Source organism: Melanotaenia boesemani, chromosome 2, assembly GCF_017639745.1.
Source record: "Melanotaenia boesemani isolate fMelBoe1 chromosome 2, fMelBoe1.pri, whole genome shotgun sequence".
Lineage (NCBI taxonomy): Eukaryota > Metazoa > Chordata > Actinopteri > Atheriniformes > Melanotaeniidae > Melanotaenia > Melanotaenia boesemani.
The window spans coordinates 40,047,316-40,068,280 of record NC_055683.1 but is presented as its reverse complement, the minus strand read 5'-3'; the positions used below and the strand labels follow the sequence as shown (position 1 = coordinate 40,068,280).

The 20,965-nt window shown below is 45.7% G+C and overlaps 1 protein-coding gene and 1 long non-coding RNA gene across 2 annotated transcripts; one reads left to right on the top strand and one right to left on the bottom strand.

The window, feature by feature from the left end:
* Window positions 1–2,259: 2,259 nt before the first annotated feature.
* Window positions 2,260–9,930, bottom strand: LOC121651706 (nucleoside diphosphate kinase B-like). The gene is made up of 5 exons (XM_042004087.1): window positions 9,700–9,930; window positions 6,333–6,463; window positions 5,835–5,936; window positions 3,524–3,636; window positions 2,260–2,500 (listed from the first exon to the last, which is right to left on the bottom strand). The coding sequence occupies exons 2-5, from the start codon at window positions 6,447–6,449 to the stop codon at window positions 2,383–2,385; spliced, it is 450 nt and encodes a 149-aa protein (XP_041860021.1). The 5' UTR covers window positions 6,450–6,463; window positions 9,700–9,930; the 3' UTR covers window positions 2,260–2,382.
* LOC121651914 lies at window positions 6,752–20,025 on the top strand. Its single transcript, XR_006012531.1, has 3 exons — window positions 6,752–6,998; window positions 12,906–12,916; window positions 20,014–20,025. It is a non-coding gene; the product is annotated as an uncharacterized LOC121651914 (long non-coding RNA).
* The last annotated feature ends 940 nt before the right edge of the window (window positions 20,026–20,965 follow it).

Sequence of the window (20,965 nt, the reverse complement as noted above, 5' to 3'; positions counted from 1 at the left end):
ATACATACATGCATGCGTACATACATACATGCATACATACACACATACACACATACATGAATGCATAAATACATACATACATACATACATACATAGATGCATGCATACATACATACATGCATACATACATACATACATGCATACATACACACATACACACATACATGAATGCATAAATACATACATACATACAAACATACATATATACATGCATATATACATGCGTACATACATAAATGCATACATACAAACATACATATATGCATACATACATACATACATACATATACATACATACATGCATAAATGCACACATACATACATACATGAATGCATACATACATACATACATACATACATACATACATACATACACACATACATATATACATGCATATATACATGCGTACATACCTAAATGCATACATACAAACATACATACATACATGCATATAATATATGCATGTATGTATGTATGTATGTATGCATATTATGCATACATACATACATACATACATACATACATACATGCATACATACATACATACATACATACATACATACATACATACATACATACATACATACATGCACACATACATACATACATACATACATGCATACATACATACATACATACATACATACATACATACATACATACATACATGCATACATACATACATACATACAGACATGCATACATGCATACATACATACATACATACACACATGCATACATACATACATACATACATACATGCATACATACAGACATGCATACATACATACATACATACATACATACATACAGACATGCATACATACAGACATGCATACATACATACATACATGCATACATGCATACAGACATACATACACACATGCATACATACATACATACATACATACATGCATACATACATACATACATACATACATACATACAGACATGCATACATACAGACATGCATACATACATACATACATGCATACATGCATACATACATACATACATACACACATGCATACATACATACATACATACATACATACATGCATACATACATACATACATACATACATACATACATACATACACACATGCATACATACATACATACATACATACATACATACATACATACATACATACATACATGCATACATGCATACATACATACATACATACACACATGCATACATACATACATACATACATACATGCATACATACAGACATGCATACATACATACATACATACATACATACAGACATGCATACATACAGACATGCATACATACATACATACATACATACAGACATGCATACATACAGACATGCATACATACATACATACATACATACATACATACAGACATGCATACATACAGACATGCATACATACATACATACATACATACATACATACATACATACATACATACATACAGACATGCATACATACAGACATGCATACATACATACATACATACATACAGACATGCATACATACAGACATGCATACATACATACATACATACATACATGCATACATACATACATACAGACATGCATACATACAAACATACATACATACATACATGCATACATACATGCATACATGCATACATACATACATACATACACACATGCATACATACATACATACATACATACAGACATGCATACATACAGACATGCATACATACATACATACATACATACATACAGACATGCATACATACATACATACATACATACATACATGCATACATACATACATACATACAGACATGCATACATACATACATACAGACATGCATACATACAGACATGCATACATACATACATACATACATACAGACATGCATACATACATACATACATACATACAGACATGCATACATACATACATACAGACATGCATACATACATACATACATGCAGGCCTGTAGGTTTATTTTATCTCCTTTAATATTTTAAAAACTGCATTTTATGTTTACTTGTGTTGTTTTTGACTAATGTTTAAAGTTGTTTGATGATGTGAAACATTGAAGTGTGACAAACATACAAAAATTAAGAAATTAGGAAGTAGGCAAAGACTTTTCCTACCTGTGTATGTATGTATCTACATGTATGTACATATGTGTATCGAGCATGTATGCTGGTCTGTTCAGATCAGATAATAAAGGATTTGAATTTGTCAACCGACTCAGTTCAACATTTTCCAGGTGAATCAAGAAAACACAAACAGACTGTTGTTAACATGAGACTTTATTGATAAGTGCTACATGTTCTGTATTGATTGATGAAAACCAGGTCAGAAGGTCGACTGCAGGTGAGGTGGAGGTTGGCGAGGTGGGCGGAGCTCCAGCCAGTTTACTCATACAGGAAAGGCTGGGCGCAGGGGGTGTAGTTCACGAACTCCTCGGCCTTGAACCACAGGTCGACCTCCCTCTTGGCGTTCTCCAGGGTGTCGCTGCCGTGGATGATGTTCCTGAACAGAGGTGACCAATGAGAGACCGACCCCACCAGGAACCAATCACAAACCCCGTCCAGGGACTGTTTTCTCCCTCAGGTATTGGTTTTTAAATAGTTTCTCTTTTTTTTCTCTGACAAATTTATTGGCATTCTTTTTTATTCCATAACTTCTTCTTAAATATTTGTATTTTTTATATATATATTGTATTTTTCCTACGATTTTAGTCCTCATTTTGCAAGTGTGTGTTTTTGTTTAAAATGAAAAAAATGGGGGTGTAAAATTATATTTCTGGGATTGTTGTAAATAAACAGACTTTATATTGGTACAGTAAATGTGTTTTTATTGCTTTCAGACATTTTAATCAGAAATCCAGCTTTTCAGATTGTTTTCAGGTTTCTGGTCATTAAAATTGTGAATTTTTTACACAATTTATTTCAAGTTTTGGTTTGATTGTAATAAAATAGCTCATTATTAATTTTAGACTTTTTTCAAGTCCAATAATTTTAATTTTGAGGCAGTTCATTTATTTTGTCTTTCTTCTTTTCTGTTCTTAAACGTGTTATTTACAGATTTATTATTGTTTTTCATACATTTTCTTGTGTTTCTCGGTTATTTAAGCCTGAATCCAGAAATTATTTACATCAACTCCTGCTTGTTTCCGTACATTCAAGTTTGTTGGAAATTTTTTATTTGAAAAGATTTTTTCTACTTGTCTTCATATTTAATTATGTTAAAAATCATACATTTAATGAAACAATGTTTTGTTTCATTAAATGTCAAAAATAATTTGACATATTTTAGGTACTTTTTTGCTTTGGGAAAATTTTTTTAAAAGTTTTTAACTACAAGAAGAAATATTCTGCATCTGCAGATCCTCTGCGAACTAGTCTGGATTACATTGATATTTTGGGCTACAACAGGCTTCCGTACTCGCCTCCATCTGCAGCAGCAACATAAAAACTTCCCACGCTGACATTTAGCTGTTTCCAGAAGGTTTTCCTGCAGGTGCTCCTGGAAGACGTGTGGAGGTTCGCTCACCTGCCGATGTTGATGCACAGGTCTCCACGGATGCTGCCGGGCTTGGAGTCAGCAGGGTTGGTCTCACCCAACATCATCCTGGCCATCTTCACGATGTTCTGACCCTCCCAAACCTGAAACACACCAGCACACCTGTCACCTGATGAGGGCGGAGTTTGACCAACCTCAGGAAATGACGGATGAAGCTAAACTGGGTTTTAGTTGCAGCTGTAGGAGACGGACAGACTAAGTAAAGGAGGTCGTATCTGATGCAGAGACATTAAATACACCACAGTTCTTCCTGATAACAGCAGAGAGTCAGTGGATCCTGGGAATTTCTCTTGTTTGGTTGCTCCACTGCTTGATACTTACATCAATCATTTTAGGAGTATTATGGCATGAAGCTGTGCAGAATCTAAAAATTCTATATAAGAAAAGTAGTTTCATTTCCTTCTGTCCCACGTAAATGTTTGTGCGCATAAAGCCCTAAAAGTGTACGTTAACTCCAGACTGTGGGGAATAAAACAGGAAAAATGTCCCCGAACATTTAACAGTTAATCTGCAGAGAGAAGGAGTTCTGCTGCAGGTGAACATGTTCAGTGTAAGATTTCTCCTGGAGAAAGAAGTCGACCTGAAACCTCAGAGAGAACAGAGGAAATGTTCTAAAGCTGCATTTTAACCCAAAGTTACTGATAATGGAGAACTTAGAGGTTCCTGGTTGTTTCCACAGCAGTGGAGTCTCAGGGATATCTGTCAGCAGGGTCGGAAAGAACTGATCTGGTCAGACCAGAGTTTAGCTTCCTGCTGGAGTCCAGCTGAACCGGATCTGGAGAAAATGTTCCTCAGTATGGCCTTCCGGTTGGACCAGTTCACAAGCAGTTAGAAAACCAGAATCCAGAATTTAGTATCATGGATTTAATGTGGTGGAGGTGGGTTGGGTGGCGCAGCTGGTTTGGGTGGTGTAGGTCAGGTGGTGCAGGTGGGTTGGGTGGTGAAGGCGGGTTGGATGGTGTAGGTGGGTTGGGTGGTGCAGGAGGGTCGGGTGGTGCAGGTGGGTTGGGTGGTACAGGAGGGTCGGGTGGTGCAGGTGTGTTGGGTGGTGTAGGTCGGGTGGAGCAGGTGGGTCGGGTGGTGCAGGCAGGTCAGTTGGTGCAGGCAGGTCGGGTGGGGTAGGTCGGGTGGTGCAGGCGGGTCTGGTGGGTTGGGTGGTGCAGGCGGGTCGGTGGGTCTGGTGGGGTAGGTCGGGTGGTGCAGGCGGGTCTGGTGGGTCGGGTCTGGTGGGTCGGGTGGTGCAGGCAGGTCAGGTGGGGTACGTCGGGTGGTGCAGGTAGGGCGGTTGGTGCAGGCAGGTCGGGTGGGGTAGGTTGGGTGGTGCAGGCAGGTTTGGTGGGTCGGGTGGGGTACGTCGGGTGGTGCTTGTAGGGTGGTAGGTGCAGGCAGGTCGGGTGGGGTGGGTCGGGTGGTGCAGGCAGGTAGGGTGGGTCGGGTGGTGCTGGTGGGTCGGGTGGTGCAGGCGGGTCTGGTGGGTCGGGTGGGGTAGGTCGGGTGGTGCAGGCGGGTCGGGTGGTGCAGGCAGGTCTGGTGGGTTGGGTGGTGCAGGCGGGTCTGGTGGGTCTGGTGGGGTAGGTCGGGTGGTGCAGGCAGGTCAGGTGGGGTACGTCGGGTGGTGCAGGTAGGGCGGTTGGTGCAGGCAGGTCGGGTGGGGTAGGTTGGGTGGTGCAGGCGGGTCGGTGGGTCTGGTGGGGTAGGTCGGGTGGTGCAGGCGGGTCTGGTGGGTCGGGTCTGGTGGGTTGGGTGGTGCAGGCCGGTCAGTGGGTCTGGTGGGGTAGGTCGGGTGGTGCAGGCGGGTCTGGTGGGTCGGGTCTGGTGGGTCAGGTGGTGCAGGCAGGTCAGGTGGGGTACGTCGGGTGGTGCAGGTAGGGCGGTTGGTGCAGGCAGGTCGGGTGGGGTAGGTTGGGTGGTGCAGGCAGGTTTGGTGGGTCGGGTGGGGTACGTCGGGTGGTGCTTGTAGGGCGGTTGGTGCAGGCAGGTCGGGTGGTGCAGGCGGGTCTGGCGGGTCGGGTGGGGTAGGTCGGGTGGTGCAGGCGGGTCGGTGGTTTGATTGATTGTTTGTGTTGGTGCTGCGTGTGCTGTGGCTCCAGCTTTGGATGGAAAGCGTGATGTAACTGTTTATCAGTCGGCTGTAAACAAAGTGTCCTCTTTGTCCTCGTCCTTGTTGTCATGTTGGACGTGTGAGAACTAAAGCAGACGAGGGCTTGAACATAAGAAGGTGTGAAAAGATAAAAACAGAAAGACATTCGTCCCACTGTGATGTGAGCTGTGTTTGTGTTACCATGGCGAGGATTGGTCCAGAGGACATGTATTTGCAGAGTCCAGCGTAGAAAGGCATGTCCTTCAGGTCATCGTAGTGCTTCTTCATGTGGTCCTCAGAGGACTGGACACAAAAAGTAAATAAAAAACATGTTAATCAGACGTCAGGCTGGCTGTTTCTGCAGCTCCTGCCTCTGCCTGTAGGGGGCAGAACTGCAACCTAGCGGTAACGAGGTGGCCAAGTCTTCCTGGCATGAAGACAAACACCCTCGCCAGACTGGTTTGATGTGCTAACGCCTGCAGGTGATTGGCTGAAGTATTTAGCGTGATTAAATATGGAGAAATCCCTGTAGAGGCCTCCCAACAGCAGGGGGCGCTGCAGGGAGGAACATTTGTCTCTTTTCACCTCAAATGCTATTTACTTTAAACTGCTGCAGCGCTATTATCTAATTCTAGAAGGGGTAAACATCATCAGATCTTTACACACATGGACCAGCTGTCTATCCGTTGCCATGGTTACCTGCAGGAATTTAGCAGCAATCATCTTGAAGCCTCTATGCTCAAAGCGCTTGATAATCTCGCCACAGAGTCCTCTCTGGACGCCATCGGGCTTCACAGCGATGAAGGTACGCTCCATGTCTGCTGAGGAGGCTGCAGAGAGACGGTCGTCGTGTTAACCAGCAGATTAGAATATATCCGACTGTAAACAAGCACGGTGACCTAAAACCAAAGATTCATCTGTAAGAAAACAAACCGCATCATCCCTCCGTCTGGGATGATAAAAACTTCAGTCTGCGCTGATTGGTCAGCTTTAATGACCTCATCAGCTCCTCCAGCAAGTCTACATCAGCTGAAATACAAGGAGCAGTTTGATTGGGTGTCAGGTTAGTCCTGGACGAGTCGTCTAGATTACATAATCTTTACATTTTTAATAAATCACCAAATCTGAAAGAAAACAAACAAAAAAACATTTTATGTCACGGGGGGGGGGGGCGGAGACTGAACAAACCGTTCTAACTAAAACCTCTACAAAGCCCTGATCCAGTCCCAGACCCGTCAGACTGACCCCAGTGTTTAGTTCCCAGTTTCTTCCAGTGGTGCTTCGTGATTCATGTTGCATGGCTGGAATGAGCCAGGTTCCCAGCTGGCGGGTCTTTGGGAATCACCTGGTTACTGCTGAAATCCTGTTTTCACACATGAAACTAAAGATCCAGTTTAAACCAGTTCCTCTGGAACTGGTCCAGTACCAGGACTGCACTGGCAATGAGCGAGAAGCAGGAAAACTTAGGAAGATGGAGAACTGTGGATCAAGACCTGTTGAGAGTCAGAGCTGAAGACATGAGGACTGGATCAAGGCTCTGGACCAAAATTCTAGATCGATACTCTGGAGCAGGACTCAGGATAAGGATTCTGGACCAGAACCCTGGGCCAGGAATCTGGACCAGGACAGTAAGTTTGTAATAAATATTAAACATCAGATCTCTGTTATGTGTGTTTGCTGCCACCTGCTGGCAGCTTCCTGTCACTGCCCAGTGAACACTGATCTGATTTACATTTCATCCAGGACCAGGTCCAGGTCCAGGTCCAGGTCCATTCTTCTTCCTGAAGCCAGTTATTCCTGCCTCAGGTCTCATGTGGAAACTGTTCCATCATGTCAGATTCCTCCAGCAGGGATCCCGTCTCACCTCTCCGTCCTGAGTTTGCGTTTAAATAGTCGGCTGATATTAGATTTCTCTCAGAGGAAATCTGATCTTCTTTCTGGACAGTTTTTCTTCTCCTCTCAGCATGAAAACCCGACAGCTGCTGCAGATTCTGGACAAAGCTTCAGCATGCCAGCTGCTAATTTTACTGCCTGCTGGCATCTGATGGCAGGAGGCCGACAGCAGCTGAAAGCAGGAGGCCAGCCTGGAGGAGCGGGAGGCCGGCCTGGAGGAGCAGGAGGCCGGCCTGGAGGAGAGGGAGGCCGGCCTGGAGGAACAGGAGGCCATCCTGGAGGAGAGGGAGGCCATCCTGGAGGAGCAAGAGGCCGGCCTGGAGAAGCAGGAGGCCGGCCTGGAGGAGAGGGAGGCCGGCCTGGAGGAACAGGAGGCCGGCCTGGAGGAGCAGGAGGCCGGCCTGGAGGAGAGGGAGGCCGGCCTGGAGGAGCAGGAGGCCGGCCTGGAGGAGAGGGAGGCCGGCCTGGAGGAGCAGGAGGCCATCCTGGAGGAGAGGGAGGCCATCCTGGAGGAGAGGGAGGCCATCCTGGAGGAGAGGGAGGCCGGCCTGGAGGAGCAGGAGGCCGGCCTGGAGAAGCAGGAGGCCGGCCTGGAGGAGCAGGAGGCCGGCCTGGAGAAGCAGGAGGCCGGCCTGGAGGAGAGGGAGGCCGGCCTGGAGGAGCAGGAGGCCGGCCTGGAGGAGAGGGAGGCCGGCCTGGAGGAGCAGGAGGCCGGCCTGGAGGAGAGGGAGGCCGGCCTGGAGGAACAGGAGGCCGGCCTGGAGGAGAGGGAGGCCGGCCTGGAGGAACAGGAGGCCGGCCTGGAGGAGAGGGAGGCCATCCTGGAGGAGAGGGAGGCCGGCCTGGAGGAGCAGGAGGCCACCCTGGAGGAGAGGGAGGCCGACCCGGAGGAGCATTCATGCTGTTTCCAGTTTAAATCCACCAGTCAGACTATTTCTGAGACCTAAACTCAATATGAGATGAATCAGCAGCAAACATGCATACGGAAGCCTGGAGAGGTCAAAACATAACCTCATTCATTCCAGTTTTAATGTGTTTAATCTCATTTTAACTCTTTTCGTACTTTATTTGCTTTGCCTTCGATCATCCAGGGCCACCGTAGACTCAAATTCAGTCTGACTTTTTAGAAATAATAATAATAATAATAATAACAATAATAATAATAATAATAATAATAATGGATTAGATTTATATAGCGTGTTACACTGTATCCATTATTCATCCACTCATACCTGGTGATGCTACATGTAGCCACAGCTGCCCTGGTGCAGACTGATGGAAACGTGGCAGCCAATCAGCACTCACGGCCTCTCCAACCACCACCCAACATTCATCCACATTCATGCACCGGCAATGCCGACACTGGAGGCAAGGAGGGGGAAGTGTCTTGCCCAAAGACACAACGACAGATGACTGGGGGAGTGGGAATCAAACTGCCAACCTTACAATTACTGAACAACCCATTCTAATGTACAAAATGTACAAAAATGTATCACAGCAGGGAGTTGGACATGTTGAAATGAGGCTTTTCTTCCTGATGAAGAGTTTCTGAACTGGGTCCATGAACCCGACCCAACAAAAGGGGTTCGTAGTTGGTTCAGAGGGACAGCTGGAGGACGGGTAAAGGACGGGTGGAGGACGGTGGAAGAATGAACAGCTGCACATGTGCAGCTCTGATATGCAAGAAGGAAATATTCCTGGCTATTTATATTACAGACTAAGAGCCGTACAGACACATGTTCTCGTCGTTTTACTGGTGGAATTTTCTGCTGTTTGACTTGAAGATACAGATTAAAGCAACAGAAGTCCGTCAAAGGACAGAAATCTCAGTCTCTGTCTGAATGAGACATTTGTCCAGCAGCTGTCTGTTGCTTCCTGTTTCTGTCCAACAGGTTCAGATTGTGGAAGAAAACGAGCAGAAAACCAAGTCAAAGATGTTTCTGCTCGTCGAAAATCAGCTGATTGATTCTGAGCTCAAGTTGGACAAACTGAAGTTAAAGAATCAGAAAGCAGAAAAACAGCAGCAGCTGCAACTTCCTGCACAGGTTTAAACACAGCTGGGTGTGTGTTAACGCGTGCAGGCGTCCAACATGAACATACATGAACGTACATGAACATACAGAGAGCTGAAAGCCAGCTGCAGAGTTGGGTGCTGCATGTGCAGGATATCTACCTTGGCTTTGGGAGTTGAGGAGAACTTGTGAAGACGACTTGCCGGTGGCAGGGATGAACACCGAGGCAGAACAGGCCCCGGGCGGCTCTATTTAAGGGCTCTGGGTGGAGGCTGGGGGGGAGGGGGTTGCAGAGTTTGCATGTGTGTTCAGATCTGTGTCAGCTGTTGACAGATCCGTTGGTGGGTGTGTGTTTGTCGTCGTTGTGAAGCCGACTTTAAAACCTGTAAAAGAGAGAAATTAAAACACTGGAAGGAAATCTGCATAAAGAAGTCATCATGTTCTAAAAATATTCCGGTTTTCCTGATAAAAGGAAATAAAATGTCTCCACATTTGCCTCCCCAGAAAGAAAAAAAATGTCTGAAACGTTACTGAATTTGTCCTTAAAATTCACAATAAAATGTCAAATTTATACTTTTTTAAATAACTTTTAGTAAAATGAACTGCAGTTCATTTAATCATTTTCAGAAATGAAAAAATAAAAAGTAAAAAGGTTCTTTACTTTGTATAGAAACATCTAAATGTCCAGCATATCCTCAATCTAAAAATATTTACACTTTGCACGTAATAAATACACAAAAGAATAAAATACAACTTCTTAAAAAATTCTTTATATATATTTTTTTAAAATAAGCCTTTATTCTTTATGAACGCTAATAATACAAATATTTTAAAAATGCATCTAAATTGAACATATTATGAATTCTTTAAAGTTCTGACTATCAGACCTCTAACAAACTGTTCAGTAAGAACTTAAAACACTGACTCCCCACAAGTCAGAGCTTATCTTTAAAAAAGTTTGTAAAATTAATGAAAACTGGGATTTTAACCAGAAACTCAAAGTTTTTCTTTTACAAAAATGTTTATGAAATTCAAAAGAAGGTTGGCGTGTGACTGAAAACATGTGCACTTTTAAAAAAACAGACTGAGTTTAAAATGGAAAATAAAAAACTTTTAGAAAAGGATTTTATTTAACTAACAAACTCAAGTTTCCATAAAAATCTCTCCTCACTTTAAGTAAATGAAACACTTTTGGAAAAACATCCTGAACGTCACAGAAACATTAAGTCTGTTGAATATTGCTGTGTGAAAACTTGATGTTATAGAACATGTGAACATAGAAATAGTTTTAAAACCGCTGAGATAAAATTTCTCTTGGCTAAGACGTATCGGTAGAGCAGCCCCGACACGGACAGAGCAATGATGGAATCCAATGTTGCACACACAACAGAGCCCACTGGTTGCTGTTACCGTGACAAGAGAGAGGCTCATTGGTGTTGCTACGACAACAGAGACATTCTCTGCCTGCTGAGCCACTCTGAAACAAAGTCGGAGCTCTTAGGTGATTATGGCTTGTACAACAAACAGTCACATTGTATAAATTCTTCAACCGTGAGCGGTAGAAGGTTCTGTCGAACACACTGATGTCCGTTTTATCACTTTACTGTCTTCCATGTGTTTTTTATGACAAGTTAAACACACGTCTCATCTCCAGAGTTTAAAGAAAATCTGAGGAAAAATAGAATGAGGATCAATGAGGACAGCACTGGGCTCCCACTGTGCTTTGAGCCGACTGGAGAGAAAACCATGAAACCAATCACAATGATGATTACATTGGATGAAAGCCAGAAAAAATGCCTTCTTTGTTAAATAATTTGTGTATCTACAGAAACACAGTGGGTATGAGAGAAGTTTGCTTGAGAAATTGTCACAATAATTCTGTGGCCCAAGAACGTGTCATGTGACCTGTTTGGGGAGCAAGTTCACATTTTTTTTTTATAAAACTTGAACTGTGATTGTGTCAAAAACTATAAAACATATAATAATGTCCTTTTAGACTCCACTTTTAGAAGTTTGATTTATGACGACATGTTTAAACTTTCTACACGACAGTATGCCTGACTTACAGGACTCCAAAGTGGGCTGTTTCTTCTCTGTTCAATGGGATCAAAACTGACAGTTTTTGGTTATTCTAGCAGACAGAGTCCAGTTTTACCCAGCATGCATTGCTAGATGCAGCATTGCTTAGTGCAGGTATTGCTTGGTGCGGGCATTGCTAGGCGCGGGCATTGCTTGGCGCGGGCATTGCTTGGCGCGGGCATTGCTTGGCGCGGGCATTGCTAGGCGCGGGCATTGCTTGGAGCGGGCATTGCTTGGCGCGGGCATTGCTAGGCGCGGGCATTGCTAGGCGCGGGCATTGCTTGGCGCGGGCATTGCTTGGCGCGGGCATTGCTAGGCGCGGGCATTGCTTGGAGCGGGCATTGCTTGGCGCAGGCATTGCTAGGCGCAGACATTGCTTGGAGAGCATCTTGCACGCCAAGTCAGCACTGCTCAGAGCTGCATCCTAAAGAATTGATCCCAGATACAAATTCAACTGCAGGAGCTTGCGCTGACAGCAGAGAACTGAATCCATCTGATTGGTCAGTTCTTGTCGCAGTGCATTCTGGGTCAAATGTCAGAGCAGCGCTCCGCCTGAAGCTGCACATGCTCTTTAATGCTTCGTGTCTATGGTGAAACATCCTAAAAGTGTTGGAAATCTGCAAGAAAATCCTTCATTTTAGTTCTGCAGAATGTGCTGATGTTTCAGTTTCTGTTTCAATAGAAAATATTGTTCCTTTTGCTGAGAGACCAGCATGAACCATCTGGTAGCAGGGTGGGGGAGGGGTTAGGTGGTGGTGTCAGGGAGGGGGGTGCTCTCATCCTTCACCTGTTAAATATATAACAGACCAAAAGCAGCAGCTCAAACACTCATGACTGAGCCAGTCTTTATCTGAAGTGCCAACCTTCACCCTTCCCCCAAATTTAACCCTAAATATAAACCTTCTCCTTATCAGGGATGGAAACCATCCCCTTCCCTGGGGTGGACATTGGTCCACTCAACAGTCCTGGAGGGGGGTGAACACTAGGGTCCTATCAGCTGATATCAACTCCCACACCGCCTCCCTCACGCTGATCCTGTTTCCTGCAGACATCACACACTCCTTTCCATTCTCTTTAACCCTTGGGGAGTTGCCCCCCACCCCCACCCCACAGACCCACACTTTTCTACCCAACATGGACCCGACACTCAGAGACAGGGAGAGGGCTTCCAGGTCCAAATAAGTTGTAATGAATTCAGAATGAGGGAAACTTTCTCTCGGATGAAGCATCCTCCTTAAAATGAGAGCGAGTGTCTTCTGATTGGATGAATTCCTGGAGGCTTGTGTAGGTTTTCTATCAGTGAGCATGCAACTCTAAATTCAGGTGAAACTCAGACAAGCAGGTTGATTTCATTTCATTTTAACTCGTTAGACTAGCTGGAACCATATCAGATACAGGTCTTCCCAGAGTCATCTTTTTAGGTATTTTTACCCCTTGCATGTTGACAGATGCAGAGAAGATTCTCCTAAACTCTGATTCTAGTCCTGTTTACTCCAAAAGCTGCCTTTCTGGCTTGGCTGAGGTCCCTCTGGGAAACTGATTCTGATGTCACCATCTCTGATGATGAGTGGAACAGAGTCTGGGGAAGTTCTTACTGCTGCCTAGCAACTAACCAAGCCAGATAATACCACCTAAAGATGGTTCAATTCAGATGAAATGAGTTAAACTCTTTATTTTCATCGTGTCTTTTCCAGTGTTGGAAAGAAGAGTGGAGAAGAAAGACTGATAACATCCCATAAACCATGAGCTTCTGAAAGCTGCTGGATGATGGAGAGAAAGCAGGTGTTACACACTGGCTCTAACTGTAATGCTGAAGAACTTTAAGTAAAAACATCCATCTATTTTATTGGAGCCTATTTCAGGCGCCATGAGGTGAGAGGCGAAACATCAGTCCATCCACATTCTCCAAATGTTTCAATCATCTTCAGGTTTTCTCTTCTTTAAGATAAAAAACGGATCATAATGAATGATGAACGTCTGCAGCTGTATTTCAGGGAGTTCAGGTGCTGTTTAAAATATAAATAAAACAGAATCTCATCACCGTCTTTTATTCCCAGCAGAAGATAAACGTCACATCAGATGACGGAACGGAGACATTTCACCATGCGATGGAAAATATCAGCTCATTGTGAATCTGATGGCAGCAACACGTCTGGAAAAATTATGTTCATCATTTCTATGGTCAGGTGTGTTCGAGCAGGTAAACATTGAAAACCTGCAGGACTGTGGTCCTCATAGGACCAAACTGAGCAGCCCTGAGTTGTTTTAACCTGGATTTAAATAGAGTGAATGATGATGGACTCTGGTCTAGACTCAGGCCTGGACTTAGATCTGAACCCTGGCCTGGACTCTGGTCTAAACTCAGGCCTAGACTCAGGCCTAGACTCAGATCTAAACCCTGGCCTGGACTCTGGTCTAGACTCTGGTCTAGACTCAGGCCTAGACTCAGGCCTGGACTCAGATCTGAACCCTGGCCTGGACTCTGGTCTAGACTCAGGCCTGGACTCAGATCTGAACCCTGGCCTGGACTCTGGTCTAAACTCAGGCCTAGACTCAGGCCTGGACTCAGATCTGAACCCTGGCCTGGACTCTGGTCTAGACTCTGGTCTAGAATCAGGCCTCGACTCAGGCCTGGACTCAGATCCGAACCCTGGCCTCGACTCTGGTCTAGGCTCAGGCCTAGACTCAGATCTAAACCCTGGCCTGGACTCTGGTCTAGACTCTGGTCTAGACTCAGGCCTAGACTCAGGCCTGGACTCAGATCTGAACCCTGGCCTGGACTCTGGTCTAAACTCAGGCCTAGACTCAGGCCTAGACTCAGATCTAAACCCTGGCCTGGACTCTGGTCTAGACTCTGGTCTAGACTCAGGCCTAGACTCAGGCCTGGACTCAGATCTGAACCCTGGCCTCGACTCTGGTCTAGACTCAGGCCTGGACTCAGATCTGAACCCTGGCCTGGACGCTGGTCTAGACTCTGGTCTAGACTCAGGCCTAGACTCAGGCCTGGACTCAGATCTGAACCCTGGCCTGGACTCTGGTCTAAACTCAGGCCTAGACTCAGGCCTAGACTCAGATCTAAACCCTGGCCTGGACTCTGGTCTAGACTCTGGTCTAGACTCAGGCCTAGACTCAGGCCTGGACTCAGATCTGAACCCTGGCCTCGACTCTGGTCTAGACTCAGGCCTGGACTCAGATCTGAACCCTGGCCTGGACGCTGGTCTAAACTCAGGCCTAGGCTCAGGCCTGGACTCAGATCTGAACCCTGGTCTGGACTCTGGTCTAAACTCAAGCCTAGACTCAGGCCTGGACTCAGATCTGAACCCTGGCCTGGACTCTGGTCTAGATTCTGGTCTAGACTCAGGCCTAGACTCAGGCCTGGACTCAGATCTGAACCCTGGCCTGGACTCTGGTCTAAACTCAGGCCTAGACTCAGGCCTGGACTCAGATCTGAACCCTGGCCTGGACTCTGGTCTAAACTCAGGCCTAGACTCAGGCCTAGACTCAGATCTAAACCCTGGCCTGGACTTTGGTCTAAACACAAGCCTAGACTCAGGCCTGGACTCAGATCTGAACCCTGGCCTGGACTCTGGTCTAGACTCTGGTCTAGACTCAGGCCTAGACTCAGGCCTGGACTCAGATCTAAACCCTGGCCTGGACTCTGGTCTAAACTCAGGCCTAGACTCAGGCCTAGACTCAGATCTAAACCCTGGCCTGGACTCTGGTCTAGACTCTGGTCTAGACTCAGGCCTAGACTCAGGCCTGGATTCAGATCTGAACCCTGGCCTCGACTCTGGTCTAGACTCAGGCCTGGACTCAGATCTGAACCCTGGCCTGGACTCTGGTTTAGACTCAGGCCTGGACTCAGATCTGAACCCTGGCCTGGACTCTGGTCTAAACTCAAGCCTAGACTCAGGCCTGGACTCAGATCTGAACCCTGGCCCGGACTCTGGTCTAGACTCAGGGCTAGACTCAGGCCTGGACTCAGATCCGAGCCCTGGCCTCGACTTTGGTCTAGACTCAGGCCTAGACTCAGATCTGAACCCTGGCCTGGACTCTGGTCTAAACTCAAGCCTAGACTCAGGCCTGGACTCAGATCTGAACCCTGGCCTGGACTCTGGTCTAAACTCAGGCCTAGACTCAGGCCTAGAGTCAGATCTAAACCCTGGCCTGGACTCTGGTCTAGACTCTGGTCTAGACTCAGGCCTAGACTCAGGCCTGGACTCAGATCCGAGCCCTGGCCTCGACTCTGGTCTAGACTCAGGCCTGGACTCAGATCTGAACCCTGGCCTGGACTCTGGTCTAAACTCAGGCCTATACTCAGGCCTGGACTCAGATCTGAACCCTGGCCTGGACTCTGGTTTAGACTCAGGCCTGGACTCAGATCTGAACCCTGGCCTGGACTCTGGTCTAAACTCAAGCCTAGACTCAGGCCTGGACTCAGATCTGAACCCTGGCCCGGACTCTGGTCTAGACTCAGGGCTAGACTCAGGCCTGGACTCAGATCCGAGCCCTGGCCTCGACTTTGGTCTAGACTCAGGCCTGGACTCAGATCTGAACCCTGGCCTGGACTCTGGTCTAAACCCAAGCCTAGACTCAGGCCTGGACTCAGATCTGAACCCTGGCCTGGACTCTGGTCTAAACTCAGGCCTAGACTCAGATCTGAACCCTGGCCTGGACTCTGGTCTAGACTCTGGTCTAGAATCAGGCTTGGACTCAGGCCTGGACTCAGATCCAAACCCTGGCCTCGACTCTGGTCTAGACTCAGGCCTGGACTCAGATCTGAACCCTGACCTGGACTCTGGTCTAAACTCAGGCCTGGACTCAGATCCGAATCCTGGCCTCAACTTTGGTCTAGACTCAGGCCTGGACTCAGATCTGAACCCTGGCCTGGACTCTGGTCTATACTCAAGCCTGACTCAGGTCTAGACTCAGACCTGGACTCAGGCCTTGATAAAGGTTCCAGCTGGTCTAACGAGTTAAAAATGAAAGAAAAGCAACCTGTTTGTCTGAGTTTCACCTGAAGTGCAGATTTGTAGGGTGGATTCGGAGGCTGCCCTAGACTCCGATCTGGACTCTGACCTGGACTAAGGTTTGGACTAGCTAAAAGGTCTTTCGACAGACTTCTCTGAAATGATCGCATTTGGGATCTTTAAACTATTTTTAGGGTTTTAAAATCTATTCTGTGACTGACGGGAAACCAGTATAAACTAGAAACCAGTATTACTGTAAACCAATATAAACTAGAAACCAGTGTAAAGATTTCAAAACTGGTGTGATGTGTTCAGATCTCTTAGTCCTGGTTAAAACTCCAGCAGCAGCATCTGGATGAGCTGCAGATATTTACTGGTCTTACTGGGAAGTCCTGTTAAAGACCAGTATAGTAATCCATTCTACTGGAGATGAATGCATGGAGGAGTTTCTCCTGGTCTTACTGGGAGAGTAAACTTTTAATTCTGTTGATGTTTCTGGTAAAAAGCTTCTTAGTGAAGCTTTGATGTGGCTGCTGAAAGTCAGGTCTGAGTCTATCAACACTCCAAGGTTACGAACTTGGTTGGTGATTTTAAGACCCCGAGTCTCCAGGTGTTTGCCAATGCTGACCTTCTTCCCTTTGCTACCAAACAGAATAATCTCAGTTTTCTCTTAATTTAATTGTAGAAAATTCTCCTTCATCCAGGTGTTTATTTGCTCCAGACTCTGACACAATAAGTCTGTTGGACTGCAGTCGTCTGGTGACAGAGACACATAAAGTTGTGTATCATCTGCATAACTTTGATAATTAATGCTATAGCTCTGTAATATTTGACCCAGAGGGAGCAGATACAAGTTGAACAGAAGAGGTCCAAGGACTGACCCCTGGGGGACTCCACAAGTCATGGCCACTCACTCAGATTCATAGCTGCCGATCGGAACAAAATAACTAAAATAACTAATTGTAATCTCACAACAGCTGTCATCTTTAACAGTTATTGAACCAGATGATTTTAGCAGCCAAGGAGCCAAATATCTTCATCTTAAGACGAAAACAATTTGAACTAAAGTTGTAAGAGCTTAAATAAAGGCAGCTGGACATCTGTTTCATGGTTCTGGAAGGTGTTTTACATCTCATCTAAAAGGCTTCTTCAGTTCACAGCAGCAGTTTAACGCAGCTAAAACATCCATCGACAGACTTTAGTTTCTATTTTATTTATTCTTCAGTCAAAATAAAGAAAACAGTCCCAAAAGAGAAATCTGCTCATTTATTCCATAACAATTTGTCCAATACATCCAAAAACAAAAAGAGTTTTGTTCAAAACAACAGCAGCCCAACATGGCTAACGAGGCCAACCACCAGTGATGCCACAGATTACTTGAAAAAGTAATCTGACCACTAATTACTGATTACTTCTTTAAAAAGTAATCTAGTTACTTTACTGATTACTAAGGTTTAGAAGTAACTAAGTTAGATTACTAGTTACTTTATTAGTTAAAACCCCCCAATCAAAAAAATGACAATCGATTTTTTTTCGCATATACTTTACTGAAAGTGCATTAGTTACGAATGGTGACTTTACAATGTTTTGCAACTTGTAACTTTTAATTGTTTTTCACCTTCTATGAACATAGTCAGTCTCTTATTAACTTTGTAAATCATTCAGTGCCTCTTCCCTACCATCATAAGTAAATACATGAGTTCATGTCACGTTCTCGCGATAACCGGACTTTAACGTCCACCTCAGTTCCAGAGGCAGCTTGCAAGTTTTGAAAATTACGGGGGAAAAAAAAACGAAAAAAAAAAAAAAAAAAAAGCATAAGACAAATCTGCATTATGTTTTACGTTTACACATGAGAAAATAATGAAATAGTAACGGACTTATTAAAAAAAAAAAATCAATTCGGTTTGGAATAGGTTCTGATGAGGGAAGTGGAGAGGCGGACCTCCCATCATGCACCAGGGTAATAAGTTTCTATATCATATTTTTTTCTAAAGTCATGTGCAGTGAATGATTTGTGTTTGTCGATTTAAAAAAGGTCAAGTTTCAGCGAAGAAAGGTAACTGCATGCTTACGAGTACATAAAATTTCTGTACCACCGTTAATGAGAAGGTGTGTTGAGTTAGATAAATACACTTTCGTCCACGGCGCTTGATTTCAAATCATATGTGAAAGGAGTGGGGAGTGCCGAAGTAACGCAGGACGAATATGAAGAGTAACGGTAATTTGATTACATTGTAGGACATCCTAACGCGTTAGATTATATTTTGTTAAAATATGTAGTCAGATTACTGTAACGCGTTACTTTGTAACGTGTTACTGGCATCTCTGCCAACCACAGTACATTACTGCATGGTAGACAATTTACCAGGAGGTGCAGTCGAGTCATAAGCTGTGTCCCAATTCAGGTTCTCAGGGTTAATGAAGTGTGTACCGGCTGGAAAACAGGACGTTATATCATTTAAACCTCTGAAATTACTGTTTGCAAATCATAGGACCCTTTACTGAACGTTAACACAGACGGGTAATAATGTTAAAAAAATAAATAAATAAAATGAAAAAAAAAAAACAAAAAAAAAAAACACGTCTCTGTTGTTTTCAAGCCGGTACACACTTCATTAACCCTTTAGAAATCCACGAATATCAAATATTACTTTTAATGTCACCTTTTAACAAACGTGTTTTTAATGTACTTGGTTTTGTAACGTTTCTACTAAAGTTTTGTAAAAAAAAAAAAAAAAAAAAAAAAAGTACTCTTCTGAGCTCAGTTGCTGATTCGCCACCGTCTTGTGTGCAATGAATTCTGGGAGAAAAGAGGCTGCAAAGTTCTATAATGGCAAAGACTCAGCCAGTGACCAGCGCTGAAAGGTCTGAAGTTTCCCGAGTGTTACCTGGGGTGTTTAGAAGCTAATCCATCAACAGAGTCCTGCTGTTTAAAAAGACCTACTGAACAGAAGACCATTCACAAAGAACATGTCAACTGGCCTGAACAGACGTGGAGAAACCTTTTGTAGACTATTGATAGTAAAATAGTTCTTTCTGGGTTGCAGATAGTTTGTCAGACAACCCCTAAACGCTACACTCAGGCCACAGAACACAGACAAACATGGCGGTGAAAACATTTTAATATGGGACGTTTCTCTTACTGTAGTTTCAGGCCTATTTATAGCATCACTGGGATCATGGATCAGTTTGCATGAACATGTTGCCTTATGCTGGACAGAAATGCTCCTGAAATGAGTGTTTCAACAAGACAACAACCCCAAACACACCAGTAACCCATCAGCATCTTAGTTCCAAACCAGTGGAGTGGCCAGCCCGATCCCTGGACCTTAATCCCACCGAAAACTACTGCTTTTCAGGCAAAACTAGGAAATGCAGAAGACTCTGGTCTGGACCCAGGTCTGGACTTTCGCCTGGAATTAGGTCTGGCCTCTGGCCTGGACTCAGGTCTAGACGCCGGCCTGGCCCCAGGTCTGGCCTCAGTTCTGGACTCTGGCTTGGCCTTAGGTTTGGCCTCTGACCTGCCCTTAGGTCTGGACTTTGGCCTGGCCTCAGAATTGGCCTCTGGCCTGGCCTGGCCTCAGGTCTGGACTCTGGCCTGGCCTCTGGCTTGCCCTTAGGTTTGAACTCTGGTCTGGCCTCAGGATTGGCCTCTGGCCTGCCCTTAGGTCTGGGCTCTGGTCTGGCCTAGCCTCAGGTTTGGACTCTGGCCTGGCCTCTGGTCTGGCCTCTGGTGTGGACTCTGGCCTGGCCTCTGGTCTGAAATCTAGTATGGGCCTCTGGTCTGGACTCTGGCCTGGTCTGGCCTCAGGTCTGGCCTCTGGCCTGGCCTCTGGTCTGAAATCTAGTATGGGCCTCTGGTCTGGACTCTGGCCTGGTCTGGCCTCAGGTCTGGCCTCTGGTCTGGACTCTGGTATGGGCCTCTAGTCTGGACTCTGGCCTGGCCTGGCCTCAGGTCTGGCCTCTGGTCTGGCCTCGGGTGTGGACTCTGGCCTGGCCTCTGGTCTGGGACTCTAGGCTGGGACTCTGGTCTGGTGTCTGGTCTGGGCCTCTGGTTTGTGACTCTGGTCTGGCCTCAGGTCTTGACTCTGGTCAGGGACTCTGGTCAGGGACTCAGGTCTGGGCCTCTGATTTGTGACTCTGGTCTGGCCTCAGGTCTTGACTCTGGTCAGGGACTCAGGTCTGGACTCTGGCCTGGGACTCTGGTCTGGCCTCTGATCTGGGACTCTGGTCTGGGACTCCGGTCTGGCCTCTGGTCTGGGACTCTGGTCTGGGACTCCGGTCTGGCCTCTGGTCTGGGCCTCTGGTCTGGGCCTCTGGTTTGTGACTCTGGTCTGGCCTCAGGTCTTGACTCTGGTCTGGGACTCTGGTCAGG

Bases quoted from the DNA above. Each gene is read 5' to 3' on its own strand.
- LOC121651706 (XM_042004087.1), bottom strand. From the start codon at position 6,449: ATGGAGCGTACCTTCATCGCTGTGAAGCCCGATGGCGTCCAGAGAGGA. The intron at 5,937-6,332 runs GTAACCATGGCA...TTTTGTGTCCAG, and splicing joins TTGCTGCTAAATTCCTGCAG to TCCTCTGAGGACCACATGAA. The intron at 2,501-3,523 runs GTGAGCGAACCT...ACCTCTGTTCAG, and splicing joins CTGTGCATCAACATCGGCAG to GAACATCATCCACGGCAGCG.